Source organism: Venturia canescens, chromosome 1 (assembly GCF_019457755.1).
Source record: "Venturia canescens isolate UGA chromosome 1, ASM1945775v1, whole genome shotgun sequence".
In the NCBI taxonomy this organism is placed as follows: domain Eukaryota; kingdom Metazoa; phylum Arthropoda; class Insecta; order Hymenoptera; family Ichneumonidae; genus Venturia; species Venturia canescens.
Window position 1 is genome coordinate 24,840,936 of NC_057421.1, and position 20,365 is coordinate 24,861,300.

Below are 20,365 nucleotides of genomic sequence, written 5' to 3' on the forward strand. Positions count from 1 at the left end.
TAGAAAAGGTGTAAAATTTGTTTTGCGAATACAAATGTAATCAAGGGACTCTGTGGAGTCTCGTATTATAATATAGGGTTTTAAGAAGCTTGCTGTTGTTTTTTGTTCTTTTCTTATAATTGTTATAGCATTTTTCTGGAATATTTATAAAATTATATGCAACATTTCACACGGATTACTGAATTTTTCTTATATTTTCATATCTTAATTATATTTTTCAATATGACGCGACGAATGAAATATAACAATATGACCAAGCACAAAGGGTGCGTTCGGTTTAAGCGCTCGCAGCGGTTGGAAAACGTGACGAAGGCCATAAAACTCCGTAAAGCGGCAATCGTCCCAACCACGTCTCAACGATCGTCAGTCAGAGGCGTGTGTTGTGTATGTGCCAAATCGAACGCACTTCTCGTCGTACTTCGCGAGCATATATATCTCGTATCTCGTACGAGTATAATAAAAAAAAATTCATCCGAAAATATAATGAATGGAAAAAAATACTACATATCGACAAACAGCGGATAGACATTCGCGACGAATAAACAAGAGCAATCCAGCATGTCGACACTTTTAAATAATTGAATACTTAATGAATAATATGCTGAGTAACAGCGATAACTAATTAATTTATAAAAATATTGGTTATTGTAACTGTAATTTCTAGTAAACCGACAATGTTTCAGTGCTTCGTTAAAACGTGTTATTCGGCGCAATAAAGGTTATTCATTAGTAAAGCGAGAATTGTATGAAAAAAAATAAACTCGAAATAAAATAACCTATTTTTAACAAAAAAAAGCTATTTTCCTCCGGTTTAAATCTGTGATATATGCGGAAAATTTTTTTCATTGAATTGGGAACCTATAAATAAATCGTTAGGTTTTCCTAACCGGCAAACACGACAATATAATACCATTGCATCAAACTCTGTCTTACACAATTATTCAATTACACTAGTTTACACATAAATTTTTTAAAAATATCGAATACGAAAACGGCTTAACCATGATGACATTTGAGCCACCGAAACCACCAAATGCCTCACCTTTGCCCAATGTGGAAAAAAGAGTTTTTATGAGTGATGCAGAGTGGGACAAATTGGCAGTTTATTTTGTGGGAACGCAGCAAAGATTTCGTGAAAACATCATCATACCAAGAACAGTTATTCCAATGCAAATAAAAACTAATGAGGAAAAAACAATCGAAGCTGCAATGGAAAGTTGTGTTTTCAAGAGCTTAATGGCTTGCGTCGTTGGTAAAATTTTGTTTTGTCCTTGTTTCACAAATTTGTTCCGACATTCATGATATTTCATAACTCCAGACTTCTTCATAAAAGCTTTGTTATGCACATTATTCACATTTTTTCCTCATTGCTTATGGCATTTTGAGTCAAAGAATTTTGTTACAGGTTTTGGTCTTGGGGCTGCCATTGGTTTATTCTCATCCAGTGTTAATCCGAATGTTGCTGTGGTAGAAAAACAGCAAACAGCAAGAGAAGTTTTCAGAGAAATGAAAGCTACGACTGTTGGATATGCAAAAAACTTTGCAGTCATAGGCTGTGTTTTTTCAGGGATAGAATGTTGCATAGAATCGGTAAAAAATAGAAATGGATAAATTAGTTCTCATTTATTCTTTTAACATAATTTGTTTTCTTTCAAATCTTGAGAATTCTTTGATTACACAGGGTAATAGATTTGCTATGAACATCTCTTTAATTTCATCAAATTTTATTTCTTTTGTTTCCATACACAATCATCTTATATAAGAGGGTTTATTTTATTTTTGTTTGGTATTGCAATTGCTTTAATCAATATTGAATTTTAGGAAATGAAGATTTAGGGTTCTATATCTAAATTTGGTAGATAACTTTGTGTAGTATTGAAAAAAAAACTGACAAACACATGATTTTAAAATCCTGTGTCACTGAAAAAATCTATGAATAATGTACGAAAAGGAAAGTCTCACGCATTATGAAAAAGGTTTCCAAAATCGAAACAATCAACGGAGTAATTTACGAATGGGATTTTATTTGATAGTATACAAAATTTTTGTTCTTACAAAATTTAATTTTCATGGCTGGCGGGAGAATAAATTTGTTGTTTCTCAAATACGATGATAAGAAAAAACCCATGGAAATAGACAAAAAGATATATTGAAGAGAATTTTTTTGCAAACATTTTTATTCTACATTGCTCATATTTCCTAATTTTGCAGTATCGCGGAAAAACTGATTGGAAGAATGGAACTTATGCCGGTGGTTTAACCGGAGGCTTAATAGGATTGAGAGGTAAAAAAAACTTTCTACGATTCGTTACGATGGAATATTTCTCATATTCAAAAGTGGATCCATGATGGTTTCTGTCTTTTTTTTATAGCCGGAGTGAAGGCAGGTCTATTCGGTGCCGCAGGTTTCGCCGCGTTTTCAACGGCGATAGACTATTATATGCACAAATAACTCAAACGTAGATGTTACTTGTAAATTTAGTTGTACAAAGTGGCATTAAAAAATTTTGTAAAAAAACGTACGAACAATAAAGAACGAGGAACATCGGTACTGCGAAAAATGAGAAATTATCGGAAATACTAGTATCGATGATCTTTCATTTATGCGTTTATCATTCATTCAAATGTTTAATTCGTCAATCGATAGAACATGGTGTTTCATTTGGGATACACTCTTGCCATTCGCGATGCTCAGATCCAATATTTATTCATTCTCAATCGTTCACGATTCGACCAAAATCCGAGGAATCAAAGTAAAGTATATAAATGCAAACGTGTAAAAAATAAAAAATGTTCCTTATAGTATTTTGTAAGTATCATGAAAAAACGTGATTAAACGCTGAGTTATAACTATCACATTACGAACGAGTCAATGAGAGAAGACATTCGCATGAATAAGAAACCATTTCTTTTTCATATTCCACTAATGACAAATATTTTCTGTAGTGCAATATCATTGATAGTGTATTCAAGAAGCATTAGGGACTTCAATTATTGTTGGAAGTCACGAGGCTACGCGAGGAGGAATAAAAAATTAATTTTGCTCCGTTTACGTTTAAAAGAAAAATACACAAGAAACAGAAAAAGGATTGCACTGAAAACTTTGGATCAACCGTATTAATTTCCATCATAATTCAATAGTAAATTCAATATTCTAAAATAAAAAATAAAAACAAAAGCTGTATAACTAGACTAACCAATTATTTTATTTTGGTTCATCAATGTAAGAAAAAAATATAAAATTGGAAGATTAGGAATGCTTTTCACTCTCGGATATAGCTGTGAAACAAATCCGATATGTATGTGTGCATTAAAAATTTTGATGCGTCTTATGTACATATTTATACCTGCTTGTATTTATCTTTTGTGAAAAATGCCTATCGATGGAAAAAATAGAAAAACTCGTCGATATTTGGCCCTCCGGAAATGCAAAATAAAATACCACAAATACAATATGCAAGGCACTTCGACGGATTCTTATAAAATGTTGATTATGAGCGGTATGGGAACGTTTCACGATACAGTTCCAATATTTTTTCAATAGTATTTCTCTAGTGGGAACTCTAATATTAATTTGGTTTTTCGTTTTGTCGTACGCTTGTAATCGCATTGCAAAGTAAAAATGAAACGCAATATCGTTCCAATGTGCTTAAAGTATTTAAACAAGTTTTCCTTCTGTGAATAATAATCTTTCAATTTTTTTGAATTTAGAAAACATTCGTACCAAACATATTTTGGAAAATGAAAGGAGATTATTTCCGTTTATCGTTCGCTTACTGTAGAAAAATGGTTGTTTCGAAATTTCTATTAAATCTCGAACGAAATAAAAAACAAACGAAAACTTCTATGAACAGATTTCGAACAACTTCCAGCGCACAAATTCCTTAAATGAGTTTCCTTCTCCTCATTCTCTTCATTAAAAAAATACTGCATCGTATAAAATATATCACGAATATACATATCCGTAAGTACGTGTTGTAGGCTGAATTTAAAATGGCTTGTCGCGTCGGTTCAACTATTGACATTCACGGCAAGCAGCAGGTTAAAACCGTTACTGGGCCCCTCCTCGAATACTAATCAGCAGTACAAGTTCGAACGTTTTGCTTTTCCGTTTCTCTGTTTTGTTTTTGGCACCTGGCAAGAAAATTGTTTTTTTTTTTCGTAATATTTTTCCTCGTTTTTCTCGTGATCCAACGCAACGCGGCGCTTTTTTGGTTACGGATGCTGTTGTTGCATTTGCGCCTGCATTGCTGCGAGCATCGCTTGCATGCGTCGCAGCTCAGCATCCTTTTCTTGAAGAATTCGATCCTTCTCTGATCCAGCACTCGGTGGTTCTTTGGCTTCAACGACCCTGGGAATGAGGATAGATAATTTCTCGTATAAGTGATTATTGTCGATAGTTGATTCATTTACCATAAATCTGGTCGAAATATTTGAACTTTGAGAATTCAAGGTGCGTTCGCGGAAATTCGCTTGAGAATTATGTTACTCACATTTGACGACGTGGCGGTACAGGGGCACCTTTTGCCAATCTCTCACTGCGGTAATTTTCGTAATGTACCTCTTGTGTCACTTCTTGCAAATCTTGCATATGAGTGCTGAAAAAATATTCGATGATTAATGTAATGCAGAAATACACGAATGGAAACTGAAATAAATTTATTGCTTTTAGACTTTTTTTAAAAAGGAATATTCAACAAAGTGGTACATCTGTGTCATGAAAAATTTAGTTCAAGATTCTCAGAGTTAGGTTTTAATTCGGAAGGAAAGAGTTGTTTTTTTATACATATGATTTCTACTACTTTTGAAACAACATTCTAATCGTTAAGAATTAAACGATTAAATGATTGAGATAAAAGAGTTAACTTACATAAGCATCGTTCTGAGTTTGATAAAATCGCAATGGTCGGGATTTTCAACTTCAACAACGCCCCAAGGATACAGGCGGCCCCGAACTTTTCGTCCTTTTACTTCAAGGAGAGTATTAGCACCGCAAACGGCAAACGGTACAGCTTCCTTGAGCTGTCTAACTTGTTCTTTGTAATCCTCATCTTCATCACTGTCACAATCCGGCAATGGATAAATTTTGATTCCACTACCCTCGATTTCCTCCATAACGCGTTTCTTCAAACGCAAAACTTCCTTTTTCGTGAGTACATCAGCTTTCGCAATAACAGGAACAATGTTGACCTTGTTATGCAGTTGTTTCATAAACTCGATATCTAAAGGCTTCAGTCTGAAAATTGCAAGATATTCAAAGCAGATTAGTTATTGCTGAAATAAGCTGTGTGAGAGAAATTTTATTTCATACAAGAATCGGCTTTTCTTGTAGTTGTATTTGAGTGAATACCTTTTTGTGATAGTTATGAGCACATTCACAAGGTTATCAACTACAATTAAGTCTAATAGAAATCTTTTGAAAAAAGAGCATCAGCTTAAATTTATCAATGTAAATATCGATCTCACAAATACTCCATCTGCTGCTGGAACTTACCCATGACCAAAAGGTGAAATAAAATAGAAACAGCAATGTATTCTGTTGTCAACAATATTTCTCCTATTCAAGCCACTCTCATCACGTAAAAATCGTTCAAATTGATCGTCAATGTATTGTATTATTGCTCTGAAACTATCAGTATTATCAATTGCATCTCCATAGCCAGGTGTATCCACAACCGTCAACCGAAGCTTGACACCACGTTCTTCTATCTCAACCGTGGAAGCATCCAGTTTCACAGTTTGATTTGTTTTCTCTGTAAATATTGAACATCTTGATAATTTGCTAATAAACATACAAAATTCATCGATCATTTATTGAAATTAAATGTACTAGTATATAACTTTCATATTGAATTTATAAGAATAAAAGTTTAATGTTTGCAATTTTCGTCTTGAGAATTGTTTCCAAGCGTTATTTTTTACTTTTCTTTTTCACATTAGTCATATTAAATTACTAGGAAAATTACAATGTTGATTAACTATGAAATAAATCAAATAACTGAGAATTTTTTAAGTTTTCTTAATATTTGTACTTGACTGTCCACTAACTTACGTTGAAAAAAAAAGTATCAGTTTGACTCACCAACAGCATCCGGTATAATTCTTTCTGGATACAGATCAGTAAGAAAAAGGCTATTGACGAGAGTCGATTTCCCGAGGCCGGATTCGCCAACGACCATAAGAGTAAATTCAAAACCTTTCTTAACAGATTTTCTGTGTACCTGATTTGGCAAATTAGCAAAGCCAACATAACCCGGAGTCTCCAAACTCGCAAACTACGAAAAATTTTGCACAGTTAATACACCGGACGAGAACCAAACGACAGTTTCAAACAAAGAGGATTGCGATTTTTTTACTTGATTCGTAACAGAAACAAAAGCTTACCGTTTTCACACTTTCGCTGGACATTTTACGAAAATAATCCGGTCGGAACGCCAATTTTTCCTTTATTTCGATTTTTTTATGCTAGTATTTTTGGAGACGGAGGGAAGGTACTTCGAAAATGACCACCGGACGCCGTGACTGACAGCGAGATAACACGATAAATAAAATCGTGTATTTCCAGAAATTTATTTCAGCCTTTCTCAACCACACACATTTATCCCTCGACGACAGAGACTCGATGTTTTTTTTTATTCGTTCCAAAAATTCTACAGATTATTGGCTCAGAAGGTACACATTTTTAGCCAACAGAATGACAGGTTCACGAGAAATTTCGCTGAAGCCTTACTAGTTTGAACTGAAAATGAACGTGCGACGACGACGCTTCATGCTGCTTCATGCCATCGGGGAAACACTTGTGCGCCAGCTCTTCTCCCTCCCAACTATAACGACTCAGAAGTGGGGGAAGAGGCGTGGCATATATGGAATAATAAAAATACTACCTCGTTTTATATTAAAAACGTGTAGAATGACTATTGTAGAAATTATTCCTGAATCTGATAGTCACAATTCGTTTATTAAATGCAATGATTTCGATTAAAACTTCGAAAATAATAATGACGCGCGTGCACACCGAACACCGATTTCAACCTCGTCAAAGATTCGACTCGGCATTTTTTTTTCGCCAATGGAGATTTATTATATTATTGGAAGAAATTTGCGCGTAAACATAAAATTACTCGACTGGGAGTTGAACTCAATCGAGTAGTAAATTTTATAAGGAGAAAACTGTTCGGCAAAGTTCATTTCTCATATACTTCTTTCCGGGCAACAATCGAGTAAATTTCGATGTAGGATAATAAGCCTATGATTCATCATATGCTATTTAGATCAGATTTGAAACAATCATTTTTTGTCACCGCAACGACCCTATAATTCATTGACAGCGGTTTCACATAGCAATAATCTGGTTTCATCATTCGACAAAACTTCTTCTCGTGTTATAACCTCAAAACTTCTATATTTCGTGATATTTTCCATACCATTTCTTCAAAAATCACGAGTTTTATTATTTAATAATAATATTATATTTTTGGAGTTTTGTTCAGAACATTGAAACACATCATTTAAATATATCCTCAATATTCTCATGCAATCTCATTTTTTTTAAAGTGTACATTTCATATTGCTGGCATTCAGATTTTTCGTTCGAAAAGTCTTTTTTACCGTAAATACAAGTATAGAATGACAAAAAAAAATATACAGAATAGAATCATAGAATAATTAACAGCCCTAATATGAAAAATGATTATAAGTCTTTGAAATTATTGTAATAACCCCCATATCAAATTCTATACTAATAAATTATACGAGAGTTGATAAAAGTTGATATTGCAAAGAAAAAATTTGTTCCGAAAACTGCATCATATTCATGTATGAGCATTCAAAAGAGACCCGATACCGTTTGATCGATTATAAAAAAGCGCTGCTAGCTCATTTACTTTGCCATTGTTTCGCATGAGCTAACACGGTTTTTCTGTAATCGCAGTCAAATCGTGTTGAAAATTTTCAAATTTGAATATTCGAGGTAAGGTTAGAGGTTAGAATCAATATTCTAAAATATATTGATATATTCGAATGATCAACACCACCAAAACAGAACTTCTTCATCGTTCATAGTGTCTGATGGTAAGAGTCGACAAACGCCCAAGTATATATTCACTAATCCACGTATTGCTGGTATTGCCCGAAAGCCGGGCCACAAGATGATTATGTACTCGCCATCACTGTCGATTTTTTTATTACAAAAGTGCCATCAAGCTTTGAAAACAGCACCCAGATAAACGTTCGTCTGTGTACCGATAAAAAAGGCAGCGTGCTTTAACTACACCATCAGTATAGCACACACACGGTGTGTGATTATTTGTACACAAACTTCGATAATTGATAGCTGTGAAATTTAAAAAACCAAATCGTTAACGATGAAATTTTTTAAAAATCGTGTCCACTTCTATGAAAAATAATAGCAAAAGTACTATGTAGCAAGCACATACAACTATACATTTAGTAGAAAATTGGCGTTGTTTTTATGAATATTCATTTTATAGAGATTAAAGTATAAAATACATCCACAAGTATAGTGCTACAATTATTTATAATGCAAGTTGTTAGTTTTTGTTGTTATATCTCGAAAACACGATATATAATGTACATTTCGTTTATAATTTTATCCGTTTACAATTCATTACAATCGGGTTTCGAAGCAAACATCTACTTTATTTATCATGAAACAAAATACATATACAAGCATCGGTTTTACATGGTTTTTCTCATCGATCTCTCTCTCTCTCTCTTTCTTTCGCTTCTTTCATTTTCATTTTATTAATTTTTTTTTTGTTAAATTTCATTATTTTCATTCATAATCTGTATCTATATCGTCTCTGGTCGTCGCACGTTAACAACAGCGCGATAATGCACAGTAATTTTTGTCAATGACGCAGTTTCCATTGGAGGTATTATTTAATTAATTAATAATTATGTATAATTAATTCACGAGATCCATAAGCGTTCTCGTTCAATTCTGTAAAAATCTTTCTCGCATTTAGACACTCGCTTCGTTTCCGGATTGGTAGCTAGTGCTACATTTTTTTTCAGTTTCATTCTTATTGCGGAATTACAATTAATTATAAATGAAATAATGGATATTTTTAATATGCCGACTCGACAATCGGATATTAATAAATCGGTATAATTCATTCGAAACTCGTATCTTCTGTTCCAAAGAGTCTTCATAATCATATTTGTTTTGGTTTATTGTTGTTTTTTGCTTCTTCCTCTTATATCAAATATTAATTAATCACATTCAAACATTCATTGTATACGCACTGGATAATTTACGAGTCGGAGGACGAAGGATGAAGGACATGGAATAGGAAGGAGGGAGAAAAAAATAATTATTAATTCTTATGATTTCAAGTATCTCTTGTTAGTCAAAGAGGAAAACGAAAAAGATACTGCAACGATAATTTATAATATTAGTGGCGAATGAGGTGGAGGAAAATGGAATAGAAAATTACAAGTTCAGATTGCAGTCACCGAAATATCTCGATGCACATTAATCGGTGAGAAAAATTCTTAAACGATTGTGAGTGGATCAATTTTCTTTTCCTTGTTTTTTTCTTTCTTTTTTTTCGTTATTTCGAACTTCCCTCGGAGCAGAAAATTATTGAAGTGGATAAAAAAAACGTTCATGCTGGCTTTAACGATCTTATCAACACGAATGCATTGTTTCTTTTTTCTTCTTCAGAAACCTCAATCGCAAAAGAGATTTCTCCTGATTGAATTTGAAAAATCTTCCGAGCACCTTCTACTTTTCTTCTTTATGTTCTTTTAACCAATGATGTTTCCTTCGTAAAAAAATCTCTTCCCAAAATTCTTTCCCCTCTTCCGCGATGGGGAGGGGGGAAAATAAAAACTATTCATTATGATGAGACGTGTGTTACATAACTTTTATTTGTCCTCCTCAGGCCTCAAATTCTCTTCCCGGGGCTTTGCACCCCCGTAAATCGAACTTGACTTGCTTGACTCAGCTATTGAGTTTATCGGCGTCGGCACTGTTCTTTTTAACATCACCAATCGCTTACGACCAGTTGTATCTGCAATCAGATGATTTTTTTCCATCAATTCGACTGTTATTGATCTTTGTATGCTGATAAATTCTACGGATCGGATTTGAAAACAAAAAAATTCAATGAAAATCCGAAAACTTATTGACGGGATTAAACAATTGAGGTTTTTCATCAACTGAATGATTTGGCTCGATGGCGTAACGGATTAAAAAATAAAAATTAAATACGTAAAATTAAAAAAATTCAAAGAACTGAAAATAAAAAAGCTTTATGCAGTTCAAGTTCTCTGGTGTTCAATTGATTGACTATCAACTATTTGTATAAAAAAAGTGGGCTTTTACTTCTCTCAGAAACAAATGAAAATATGATGAAATTGGAAAACGTGGAATTGACGAAATTTAGACGGTTAGTTTTACCTGGAGGTGGTTCCTTGGGGTATGAATCTTGATAACTTTTCCTTTCCCCATCCCGATTAGGGCGAGGTCCGCCCTGAGATCTCGGACCTCCCGATCCACCGCCACCGCGCGATCCCCATTCTCTACCTGATCCACCGCCCACATCCTCGTTGAAACTACCGTAATTACCACGATTAGTACGAGCATCATTGTAACTCGGACCTCCTGGTCTTCCACTATTCATTCTTCCACCCTGGGGTCGTCTATCGCCGTAGCCGCTGCCACCTCCTGGGCCGCCTCCTACCCCCCCTTTTCATATAATCATATTAGTTATGGGTACAAAGCTTCTGAAAAATTCCGTTACATAAAGATTCAATATGTTACACCAGGTACAAAATTTTCAATATTTTTTTTGTACTGAACCAGCTGCGCTATAGAGTCCACCACGGCAGGATTTTTCGAAAATTCAGGTAAACGAATAAATCTAATGCATTTTTTAAGCTTCTTTGGAAAGATATTGCTCTTGAACCTTGATGTACCAGAACTACGGTCCATCGCCAAAATTTGAACGTTCATTCAACCGATCAAAAAGAGAAACTTGACTGATCAAATCAGAGAACGTGATTTTTTCATTATTTCATTGAAGCTTGATACTGTCTTAATGTCTGAGAGGAAAGGAATCTAAAAATTGATATAATGTCCCACAAACATGATTGTTCAAAAATGTAATCGCATTGACGTCAACTTCAATGCATGATTCGTTGGAAATACTCAAAAGGAAAACCAAGTGGTGTAGGAACAAATGTTGAGCGGGAGTCTTAGACTGTAAGAGAATTTCTAACTGCTCTATCCTTCAATAAATTTATAGCGAAAAGCAATACTTATTAAAATTGTAGTAGTTCATTTTTAAATGAATTTCAATGATAAAGATGATTTCACAGAAGATTTTACTAGATGTAAACGTATCATAATCGTGATTTTATCAATTCAACATTCATTTGAATCACTTATGACTCACAAGGAACTTGAGTTAATATTATAATCATTTATCATCTCCATCTCCCTCTTTCGTAAATAAAAATTTGTTTGATAGAAAAAAGCTTCCAAGTAAACTTATAGAAGGTGCATTTGAAGTGAGTATCAAAAGAAGTCAATATAAAGAAAAATCACCATATCCACGATCACCACCGCCGGGGCCACCACGACCTCCCCTTCTGTCAAAACCACCACCTCGGTCATTTCTTTTACCCTCTGCTACATCGATTTTTATTTGGTATCCATTTACCATGACGAAGCTATTGAGCTCAAGAGCACCCATCAAATCGTCTATTTCTTCGAACTCCACATAACAGAAACCTTTAAACCTGAAAGATGCAATTGCATAGAAATTAGTGCTGAAATCATTTCAATGACAATCCATTGCAGGTGAACTAATAAAAACGGAATTATATTTGATACAAGTTCTCATATACAGGAACTCAGAAAGATAATAAGTATTATCTTCATTTCTTCTAGTTTCTACGAGAATCTTAATATTGAGAAATAAAAAATATCAAATTTATATTACATATCTTAGTGGTCTCTGAACACTGATGCTAGAATAAAAACCCCTGTATCAATGTTTGTAAACTCAGATATAAATGATGAAATATGCTAATGATGTTAGTTACATCTTAAAGACGTTAACATTTTGAAGTAATGAAAAAATATTCAATACAAAGTTTAGACATCCAAAGATATTAAGGTTCTGCATGTTTTTCAATGCTTCTTATTGAATAACTTTAAAAACTAATGATTGAAATTCTAATTTTATTTTCTTAACGACTTTTGTTGTATATCTCCCTGAAGTTGATCATTGTCTGGAGAAAATAACATGATACAATCACCTAATTCCTAAATGATACATTGTATCCTAACACGATACAATCACCTAAACAATCCTAAAGCAATTGCAGAAAATGAAAAATTCAACATTGCTTTTTATAACAAATTCGTTTAAAATTATGGAATTACTAATACCAAGATATTTTAAATTTCAAAGGATGTACAAAGACTTTCTTTGAAAATGCATATATTGAAAGCTTTTATATGTGAAAGTATTGTAACTATGGAAAACAAAAAAACAAACGACGCTGAAGTTTGCAATGTTGGAGTCCAACGAAATGAAGGAAAAAAACATTCGTAATTCACCAATTTTTTATTTCATGAAGTATCGGTGCAGGTTAAAAAACTACGAATTGCAAATTTAGCAGGGAAGAAAATTGGAGAATTACTCAAATTATTGGAGTATTTTACATCATTTCGTTGAATTTTCAACTTTGCAAACTTCAGCATCATAAAAACAAATATTTCATTTACCTGTCGGTCTCTCGATCTTTCACTAATCTGACATTCTTTACTTTCTGTTTTTCGAATATTTTATCGATATCGCGCTGAACCACACCATCTGGTAAATTGCCGACATATGCCGTGTAAGGAGGCTCCGCTGGCAATGGTTTTCTGCTATTGGTGCGGAATCCGCCTCCTTTGTAATCTCTGTATCAAAGAAGAACATTTTGAAAAAGATATAACTATAAACAATAAAGAAACTTTGAAAAAAGCTGGCTACTTTTTCACAACAACTATCAACAATTATTGTAGAACAATCCTAATGAGTAACGAAGTTTAATGTTAATATTCTGATGAGACTGAATTATAATTGAATTTTTTGAATTTAACAAATATAAAAAAGCTTGTTTATTTCATCAGATATTTATTCGATCGGTTGTTAAAAAAAATTGATACAACGGTACGAACGTATTCAACCCTTAGGACGCGGGTAGTATCGAGTTTATCAATGAGCGGATCAAAGAAAAACTCAACAGCCTCGGAGTTATGATCGATTTTGAGAGCAAGAGTATGATCTTTTCCTTTTAAATTAGGTGATTTAGGAATGAAAAAAATAATGCCGCGTGTTGAGGAGAGAAAAAAGAGAAGGATAGGTCGAGGCGACATATAAAAGCGGCGGCACCCCATGTTAGCAAAGTGCCTTGCGCCGCACTCGAATCGGAACCCTCGTTTAACCTCACCAGTGACGATTTTCGCAAAACACACACATAATTATAACCTCACATTAAAAGAATAGGCAGTAATAATCAAAAGTTGAAAATAAAGCGCTAGCGAATTTCGACGGATGAAGGAAAAAAGATACTCTTTAATCGAGTACATGTTATTTTCGAGGGAATACTTGCCTCGGATCATCGTGAACACTTCGACCAGCCATGTTGGATGCACGAAACTGGCCGGGACCGCGCGAGTCGCGCTAAGCTCACCGCGCTCTTCTCCTTACTTTTAGAAAAATGGCAATTTTTACGAAGCATCCGTGGCGAGGTATTCGTTGTACGAAAACTCGTTAAAAATTGAGCATTTATCAATTAATTGAAAAACACTTTTGAACAATTTAATGACAGAGATTATCGATTGAAAAAGTCAAGCTTGTTTATTTGTTTCTTTTGATAGGTGCGTTTGATTTTTTATTGTATGGAAGCGAGGGAGCGGGAGAGCAAGATTTAGCGACGAAACACCGCTTAACCAAGGTCAAGGTTTCGCTATTTAGCAGAGGTTAATTGACACTATGGTGTTTACTTGAAGCCTGAGTGCACAATATTGTATTTACATAATACTATAAGAATATTCAAAAAGTTCATAAGAATTTGGTAATAAAAAGAAATACCCTGCTCTCGGAAAATAAATATTCGAGACTGTCAAATTTTTTGAAAATTTCTTCATTTGTGCTTAGTATACAAATAGTATATAGGCATATTTTTTCAAATCAAAGATATATTAGCCTTGATTTAATTTAAAAAAAAACACTCAAATTTACTTATTTCCATTTATAAATGAAATATAAGATCGTTCGAGAATAAATTGAATTTGAGTAACTCGCCTGATTTGCGTAGTTCTTCGAGCCTGCGAGAATTAAAATGGCGGCTGTGCGGGCCACAAGTTTTCCACGCGCACGCGACGAGGCATGTCGCAAAGCATGCACATGGAAATCGAAAATACCTCATGTGCTCCTCTAGAGCCACGAAAAGAATTGAAGATGGGGTCGACGATACTTGATTGTTTTACCAAACTTGTTAAGGACAATGTACGCGAAAGATTGGATGGTGGAATTGCTCTCCTTAGGCATATGTCCCAAAAGAAAGTTGTAAGTTTTATTTTTACCCATTTAATTTCATGGTTAACCTCCGGAATTTAATAATTTTTATCTGACACGCACTTGTGAATAGTATTTGTAATTATCGGGCATATTCCTCATAAATCTATATACATTTTTTTATTTTCTCTCCAAATCTCTGTAACAAATAGTATTTACATACTGTGAAACAACAATACACAAATGTAATGATGAAATATACTCATTTCTATACACTATAATATATTCTGAATGACTTCTGACCGATTCTAAACGAAGCAATTTGAGTCCGCTATAGATGAAAAACAAATAGAGCATTAAAAAAATGTAAAATTTGATAACAGCAAACTTATCATTCAAAAAAATTCTAGGAGGAAACAGAAAGTAAAGAACTGAATTATGCTTTGACTCGATTGGTCCGAGGACTCGGGTCATCTCGGACACTTTCCAGGAAAGGATTTTACACTACCTTGACAGCTTATCTTCAAACAAATTCCGATACTTGTATGGATGATTTGTTGAAGATAATGGAAACTGAACTGCGTCCAGTAAACAGCAATACAAAAAGTGTGAGTTTTCTCTAAAGACGTAATGAATACATGGGTTGTTGATTCAAGAATAACAACTTTGTAGATGAAACAAACAACAGTGAAAAATTCTATAAAATGCAACATGTTTGGTTTTGTTTTTTTTATATTTGAATTACGTTTCTATATTAATATAGGAAAACGCTGATATTTACATGGGAAGGATATTACTCTGTGGTGCCCTGATAAGATCAAAACTTCTTCTTCAGTGTAAATGCGAGGAGCAACAAAAAATTTTCGAAATCCTATTTTTCGCTGGTCAACAGCGAAGTCATCTCTCGTTTATTTCCATATTTTTTCTGGCGGATTTTCTTGAGCAATCTGACACGAAATCACTTAAAATAGGAATATGGCCACTGCTGAAAAAAGAACTTGGAAAGGCATGGGAAAAGCAGACACTTGATACTTTTTACATTTTATTGATAATGAACGAGAAATTTCCTACTTTAGTAGGAAGTAAATTTCTAAAAGAACATTTGGGTCACGAAGATATTATTAATGCGGAACACATGAAAGAACTATTGAAATTGCTGACTGTGAGTATTTCTTTATTGACTTATTTTGAAAGAAAAAAATATCCTTCCAATTATTTTGCTTTTATGGAGTGAAAAAATTAATGAAGAGTGATTGCATGGGGGTAAAAATGTACTCACTGAGCAAACGAATGTATGAAGAATTTAAAAGATGTCTATTTATTTAGGACTTACCACGAATAGTGTACTGTCGTCATCCAGTGTTTAAGCTATTCTGTGAAAAAATAGTGTCTTCGGAGCTTCTTGTAGAATTTTGGAGTGGTATAGATCAACGTTTCGTAAAGCCTTCGAAAAGTATCGAACATCTTGGACTGGAATTGTTCAAACACTTACTAATGAACATTAAAGACAAAACTCTTATACCGTCGCTGTTAACAGCGAATTTTCTGCACCACATGATACGGAGATTTACAAGTTGTAAGAAAAACCGACGAGACCAAATATCAATCACCTTCAAATCGATACTCAGTGAACTGATATCCGTAATGAGTGATAAAGATATTAAAGCCAAGACTCAAGTTGGAGTTCTGAAAAAACTGATTCTATATCCGGGTGACATTATGATTGAAAAAGTCACTGGCACTAAAATCATACAATTGTTAACGGCAAATTTGAACGTAGACGGGGTTAAAAAGTTATCGAAACTCTATCACGAAATAGTGAGCAATGCAAAACCGAAAGAGAAAAAAGGCAATAATACGGAGGCTTGGACAAATATGGCAAGAATTTACGTTGCTCAATTATTAACAAGGTTTGTATTTGCATTCAAAGTCTTCGATTACCAATGTATCACTTACAGAGAAATTATCGAAAATGTTCATATCTTAATGTATTCAATTTAAAATAATCAAACATTCGTACATTATTTAGTAAATTTTATGGGTTTTAACAATCGCATTCAAACAATTTTACTTCATAGACTTCTCGGCCATCCTGCAGTTAGCACGGAACACAAATGGAGACTGGATCAGCTGAAGTTCTTATTCAATCTTGGTCTTTGCGAATCGTCGAACGTCGGTGTTGAATTAGCTCGTAAGTAACAAATCACAAAAGGTTTTTTTGTAAATATTTAGCTTATATTTTGTTTCATAATGTCCTTTTTTAAAGCTCAATTCAAGGAATGTTTTTATCGAGCACTGGACCATAAATTACCGAAACTGAGTGACTTGCGAACGATTTTGAGCGAATTGATTCATCATTTGAACGACGAATTGTTTGTTAAAAAGACAAGCACGCTTCGAACTCCTTTGACCGAAGCGGCTACTGAAGCGTGGTCAGCCATGATAAATTTCATTACAAAATTGGAGGGAGCTGCGAAAAACGAGCAGGCTATGTACATATTTTACACGATGGATCTTCATATGGGACTACAACTATTCTCTGAACCTGAAATGGCTATATCAGCTATCAAAGAAATTCACAGCTGTTCCGAAAGGTTGAACAAATACAAACCGAAAAAGGGGAAGAAGAACGGTAATGAGAACATCGAAGATGAACCGGAATGGGTCGAAGTTATCGTCGATCTTCTTTTGTCACTTTTATCCCGGAACAGCCACCTCTTGAGGTCCATGGTTCACTGCGTGTTTCCTCACATATGCGCTGTTTCGACTGCAGCTTCAATCCATCAGATACTTTCGGTAAATATATTTATTTACTTCATACATTTATGTGACTTTTCGTTATGGTTCGGAAAAACTAGATGGTCAACTCGTTGCTAACTCTAAGACATATTTACAGTTCACTTTTGCATGTAGATTTCTGGCATTGCTCGATGTGATATAATTTTTGGAAATAGCTTCCAAATTTTGATATGTTAAGATATACTTTATCTGTTTTTATGTATTTAATCCTGTTGCTCAATCTCATATTTCTTAGGTTTTGGACCCGAAAAACGATAAAAGTCCTCTCGTTTCGAAGAACGATGAGGTTTCGGGTGACTCTTCCAACAACGAAGATTCGGATTCGAGTGACGAAGATGAGAGCGATGAAGAAGTTAAGTATTCAAACGAGGTGAGTCTCGACAACGTTAAAGAGAAAAATGACGAGGACGAGGATGAAGAAGACAGCGACGATGACTCGGACAAAGACGAGGATGACGATGAGGATGAGGACGAGACGGTGACGGATCGTTTACGTCTCGCTGTTCGTCAAGCTCTTGGCGACGCTTCCGTGCAAACCGACGACGAGGATATCGACGTCGATCAAATCGACGAGGCTCAAGGAAAACGTTTGGACGAATCTTTAGCCGCGGCATTCCGTATACTTCGTGAAAATCGTCAGACTCAGTCGAAAAAACAGGAAAAAACTGCCCAGTTACTTACGCACTTCCGCGTACGGGTGATCGATCTTCTGGAAATTTATATCGACTCGGGGCCTTCGATGGCTCTTGCTCTTGACATGCTTGTACCTCTATTTGGACTTTTGGAATTCTGTATCAAAGACCCTCATCAAAAACCTTTGGAAAATCGCGTTCGAACGTGCTTGAAAAAATTGTCAGCAGTCAAACGTTTTAAAGACACCGAGGGCGTTGACGCGCAGTTGTTAACAGATGTCTCTAAATTACTCATGGAAAAGGGCGAAAGATCTACCGCTGTCTGCCAAGAAATGGGCGATAAGCTCGCTGAGTGTGCCACTTTCCTCATAAGATGTGTCCAACAAGCCGACCTTGCGGTTGAAACTCTTGTACAAATTTATGGTGAAAATTTGACCGCATTCTTCAAAAAACGAGATTGTGTTTTACCTGCGAGTCTTTTCAAAAATGCTCTGAAACTTGTCTGGGTCGGAAACTGGCAATTGGCTCCTCTTTTGGTAAATATGAGCATGACATAAAGTTCATTATTCCAAGAAAAAAATAATCATTTATTTTAGTAACTGCATCAGTGAAATCGAAATGAGATTTATTATAAAACACGAGTAAATTAATATTACAGGGTTTTGCTGTCAACCCTCGATCAACCATTGCGCTTAACTGAAAGTAAATACTCAATCTGTGTACTAGACGCGTTCTGTTTGATTAAGAATTTGGAATTAGAAAGAGTCCCGTTTCCAGATGTTCCAAAAACTTCTAGTGTTTGTGAAATTTTTGTGGAAACATATTCATTTTCTCAATTTTCCTTTTTTCACAAAACAGGTCGACTTCGCTTTTGACGACACGATACGATCATTTCGACGTAGCCAGGCACTCGAATTCCTGACGATTTTCTACCGTAACAACAGACTCATAAAAAACGAAGAGAACAATTCGATAAGGTTGACAATGGAAAAGAAATTGTACGCCAACAGCTTGAATCTTCTGCAAGAATTGACATCAAGCTTTAAAACTCCGCACGAGGATTCAACGAACGAGAAAAATTCCCTCGTTGGCAAGGAAGTTAGGCAAAAATTCGTATGTTTATTGATGACGCTTTTGCATGTGGTTTACTTCCAACATTTGCCAGATGCCTGGGACTGGAAGTCGATCGCAGTAGCAATATCGGAATATAGAACAAACGTTTCTTTGTCGAATGATGCCAGGAGCGCTTACATCAAATTAGCAACGATGATCAATGCTCCTGTTAATATGTGAGTTGAGTTTAAAGTTTATTTCATTAAAATAAACTGCTGACGATTACAATAATTCGTAATCCAGATAAGAGACGTAAACGACAATAATACAATTTTTATTAGCTCAACTGAGCATATTGAAAAATGCTAGGATTGCTTCTAGAATTAGTCACCTCACCAAAATTACCAAATGTTTTAAAAATTCTGGAGGTTATACAATCCGTAAAAAATTTTACATAAATAGCCTGCGAGGCTTTGAATGAACGTTCAAAAATGACTCTAAAATGTGAAAATTGTATTACAGAACCACGAAAAAAAATGAATGGACAAAACCGGCCTTGTCCAACAGAACAAAATCAAACGGAGAAAATGGTTTATCCGAAGTCGAGACCGATTCGAAGACCGAGGAAAATGGGATGAGTGGTAAAAATTCGAAAAAAGAAATCAAGAAGAAACTGAAAATTCGAAGTAAAAAAAAGGACAAGCAGAAATTGAAGAAAATTGCTCGTGAATTACGAGCAAAAGCTATGTCGGAAGGGTTGGAAAGCTTCGATTTTAGTACAGCAAAATTTGAAAATGGTAATGCCACAGACGTCCTCATCGAAAATGGTGTTGCGGCTAGTGAAACAAACACGAATGAGAAAACGAAAAAGAGACCAATACAGGAGGAAGGTACAACACCGAGTGAAACGAAGAAGAAAAAAAAGAATCTTGACAACAAAAATTAGTAGCGCTATAGTTTTATTACTGAATAAACAAAAATTCAATTGAACAACTGATTGATTCATTGAAGAACGAGCATTATCGTTATTTTTATAATTAATTATGTATATGGATCGTTTGTACATAAGTGTTACGAGTTTAAAACAAAACAAATAAGTACGTTTCAGCGGTTTTTCAATTACGGCGTTTAATGTTTATCTCAAAATTTTTTCCTCTCGTAGTCCATTGAGTCGAAGGAGTCCTTGAAAAAATATTGCTACACTTATCCCGAATGCTATACTAATCCTTAACTCTCGAGCAGAATAGGACATTTCTACAAGATTTTACGATACCTCTGTAGTACGAAAGAACCTGATGTTAGAATTATAACTATATTCATTCATTTTAGAAAAAAATC

At 34.6% G+C, this 20,365-nt stretch overlaps 4 protein-coding genes across 4 annotated transcripts; 2 read left to right on the forward strand and 2 right to left on the reverse strand.

The window, feature by feature from the left end:
* Window positions 1-360: 360 nt before the first annotated feature.
* LOC122409336 (mitochondrial import inner membrane translocase subunit Tim22) lies at window positions 361-2,578 on the forward strand. The gene is made up of 4 exons (XM_043416857.1): window positions 361-1,252; window positions 1,406-1,590; window positions 2,212-2,284; window positions 2,373-2,578. Exons 1-4 carry the CDS (start codon window positions 1,003-1,005, stop codon window positions 2,450-2,452), a joined length of 588 nt encoding a protein of 195 aa, XP_043272792.1. The 5' UTR covers window positions 361-1,002; the 3' UTR covers window positions 2,453-2,578.
* On the reverse strand, window positions 2,005-8,512 carry Sep1 (Septin 1). Its single transcript, XM_043416609.1, has 6 exons — window positions 6,385-8,512; window positions 6,083-6,275; window positions 5,495-5,753; window positions 4,871-5,236; window positions 4,494-4,598; window positions 2,005-4,351 (listed from the first exon to the last, which is right to left on the reverse strand). Exons 1-6 carry the CDS (start codon window positions 6,406-6,408, stop codon window positions 4,216-4,218), a joined length of 1,083 nt encoding a protein of 360 aa, XP_043272544.1. The 5' UTR covers window positions 6,409-8,512; the 3' UTR covers window positions 2,005-4,215.
* Window positions 8,513-8,637: 125 nt separating this feature from the next.
* LOC122409277 (eukaryotic translation initiation factor 4H-like) lies at window positions 8,638-13,914 on the reverse strand. The gene is made up of 5 exons (XM_043416740.1): window positions 13,636-13,914; window positions 12,764-12,940; window positions 11,576-11,769; window positions 10,427-10,714; window positions 8,638-10,037 (listed from the first exon to the last, which is right to left on the reverse strand). Exons 1-5 carry the CDS (start codon window positions 13,665-13,667, stop codon window positions 9,892-9,894), a joined length of 837 nt encoding a protein of 278 aa, XP_043272675.1. The 5' UTR covers window positions 13,668-13,914; the 3' UTR covers window positions 8,638-9,891.
* Window positions 13,915-14,357: 443 nt separating this feature from the next.
* On the forward strand, window positions 14,358-20,146 carry Mybbp1A (MYB binding protein 1a). The gene is made up of 9 exons (XM_043416489.1): window positions 14,358-14,594; window positions 14,954-15,151; window positions 15,307-15,705; window positions 15,870-16,453; window positions 16,622-16,734; window positions 16,810-17,339; window positions 17,578-18,510; window positions 18,833-19,263; window positions 19,550-20,146. The coding sequence occupies exons 1-9, from the start codon at window positions 14,415-14,417 to the stop codon at window positions 19,971-19,973; spliced, it is 3,792 nt and encodes a 1,263-aa protein (XP_043272424.1). The 5' UTR covers window positions 14,358-14,414; the 3' UTR covers window positions 19,974-20,146.
* The last annotated feature ends 219 nt before the right edge of the window (window positions 20,147-20,365 follow it).

Bases quoted from the DNA above. Each gene is read 5' to 3' on its own strand.
- LOC122409336 (XM_043416857.1), top strand. From the start codon at position 1,003: ATGATGACATTTGAGCCACCGAAACCACCAAATGCCTCACCTTTGCCC. The intron at 1,253-1,405 runs GTAAAATTTTGT...ATTTTGTTACAG, and splicing joins CTTAATGGCTTGCGTCGTTG to GTTTTGGTCTTGGGGCTGCC. The intron at 2,285-2,372 runs GTAAAAAAAACT...TTTTTTTTATAG, and splicing joins AGGCTTAATAGGATTGAGAG to CCGGAGTGAAGGCAGGTCTA.
- Sep1 (XM_043416609.1), bottom strand. From the start codon at position 6,408: ATGTCCAGCGAAAGTGTGAAAACG. The intron at 6,276-6,384 runs GTAAGCTTTTGT...AATTTTTCGTAG, and splicing joins CCAGCGAAAGTGTGAAAACG to TTTGCGAGTTTGGAGACTCC. The intron at 5,237-5,494 runs GTAAGTTCCAGC...TGCAATTTTCAG, and splicing joins ATTTCACCTTTTGGTCATGG to ACTGAAGCCTTTAGATATCG.
- LOC122409277 (XM_043416740.1), bottom strand. From the start codon at position 13,667: ATGGCTGGTCGAAGTGTTCACGATGATCCGAG. The intron at 11,770-12,763 runs GTAAATGAAATA...TGCATCTTTCAG, and splicing joins AAAGATCGAGAGACCGACAG to GTTTAAAGGTTTCTGTTATG. The intron at 10,715-11,575 runs GTGATTTTTCTT...TTATATGAAAAG, and splicing joins CGGTGGTGATCGTGGATATG to GGGGGGTAGGAGGCGGCCCA.
- Mybbp1A (XM_043416489.1), top strand. From the start codon at position 14,415: ATGTCGCAAAGCATGCACATGGAAATCGAAAATACCTCATGTGCTCCT. The intron at 16,735-16,809 runs GTAAGTAACAAA...CCTTTTTTAAAG, and splicing joins CGTCGGTGTTGAATTAGCTC to CTCAATTCAAGGAATGTTTT. The intron at 17,340-17,577 runs GTAAATATATTT...CATATTTCTTAG, and splicing joins CAATCCATCAGATACTTTCG to GTTTTGGACCCGAAAAACGA.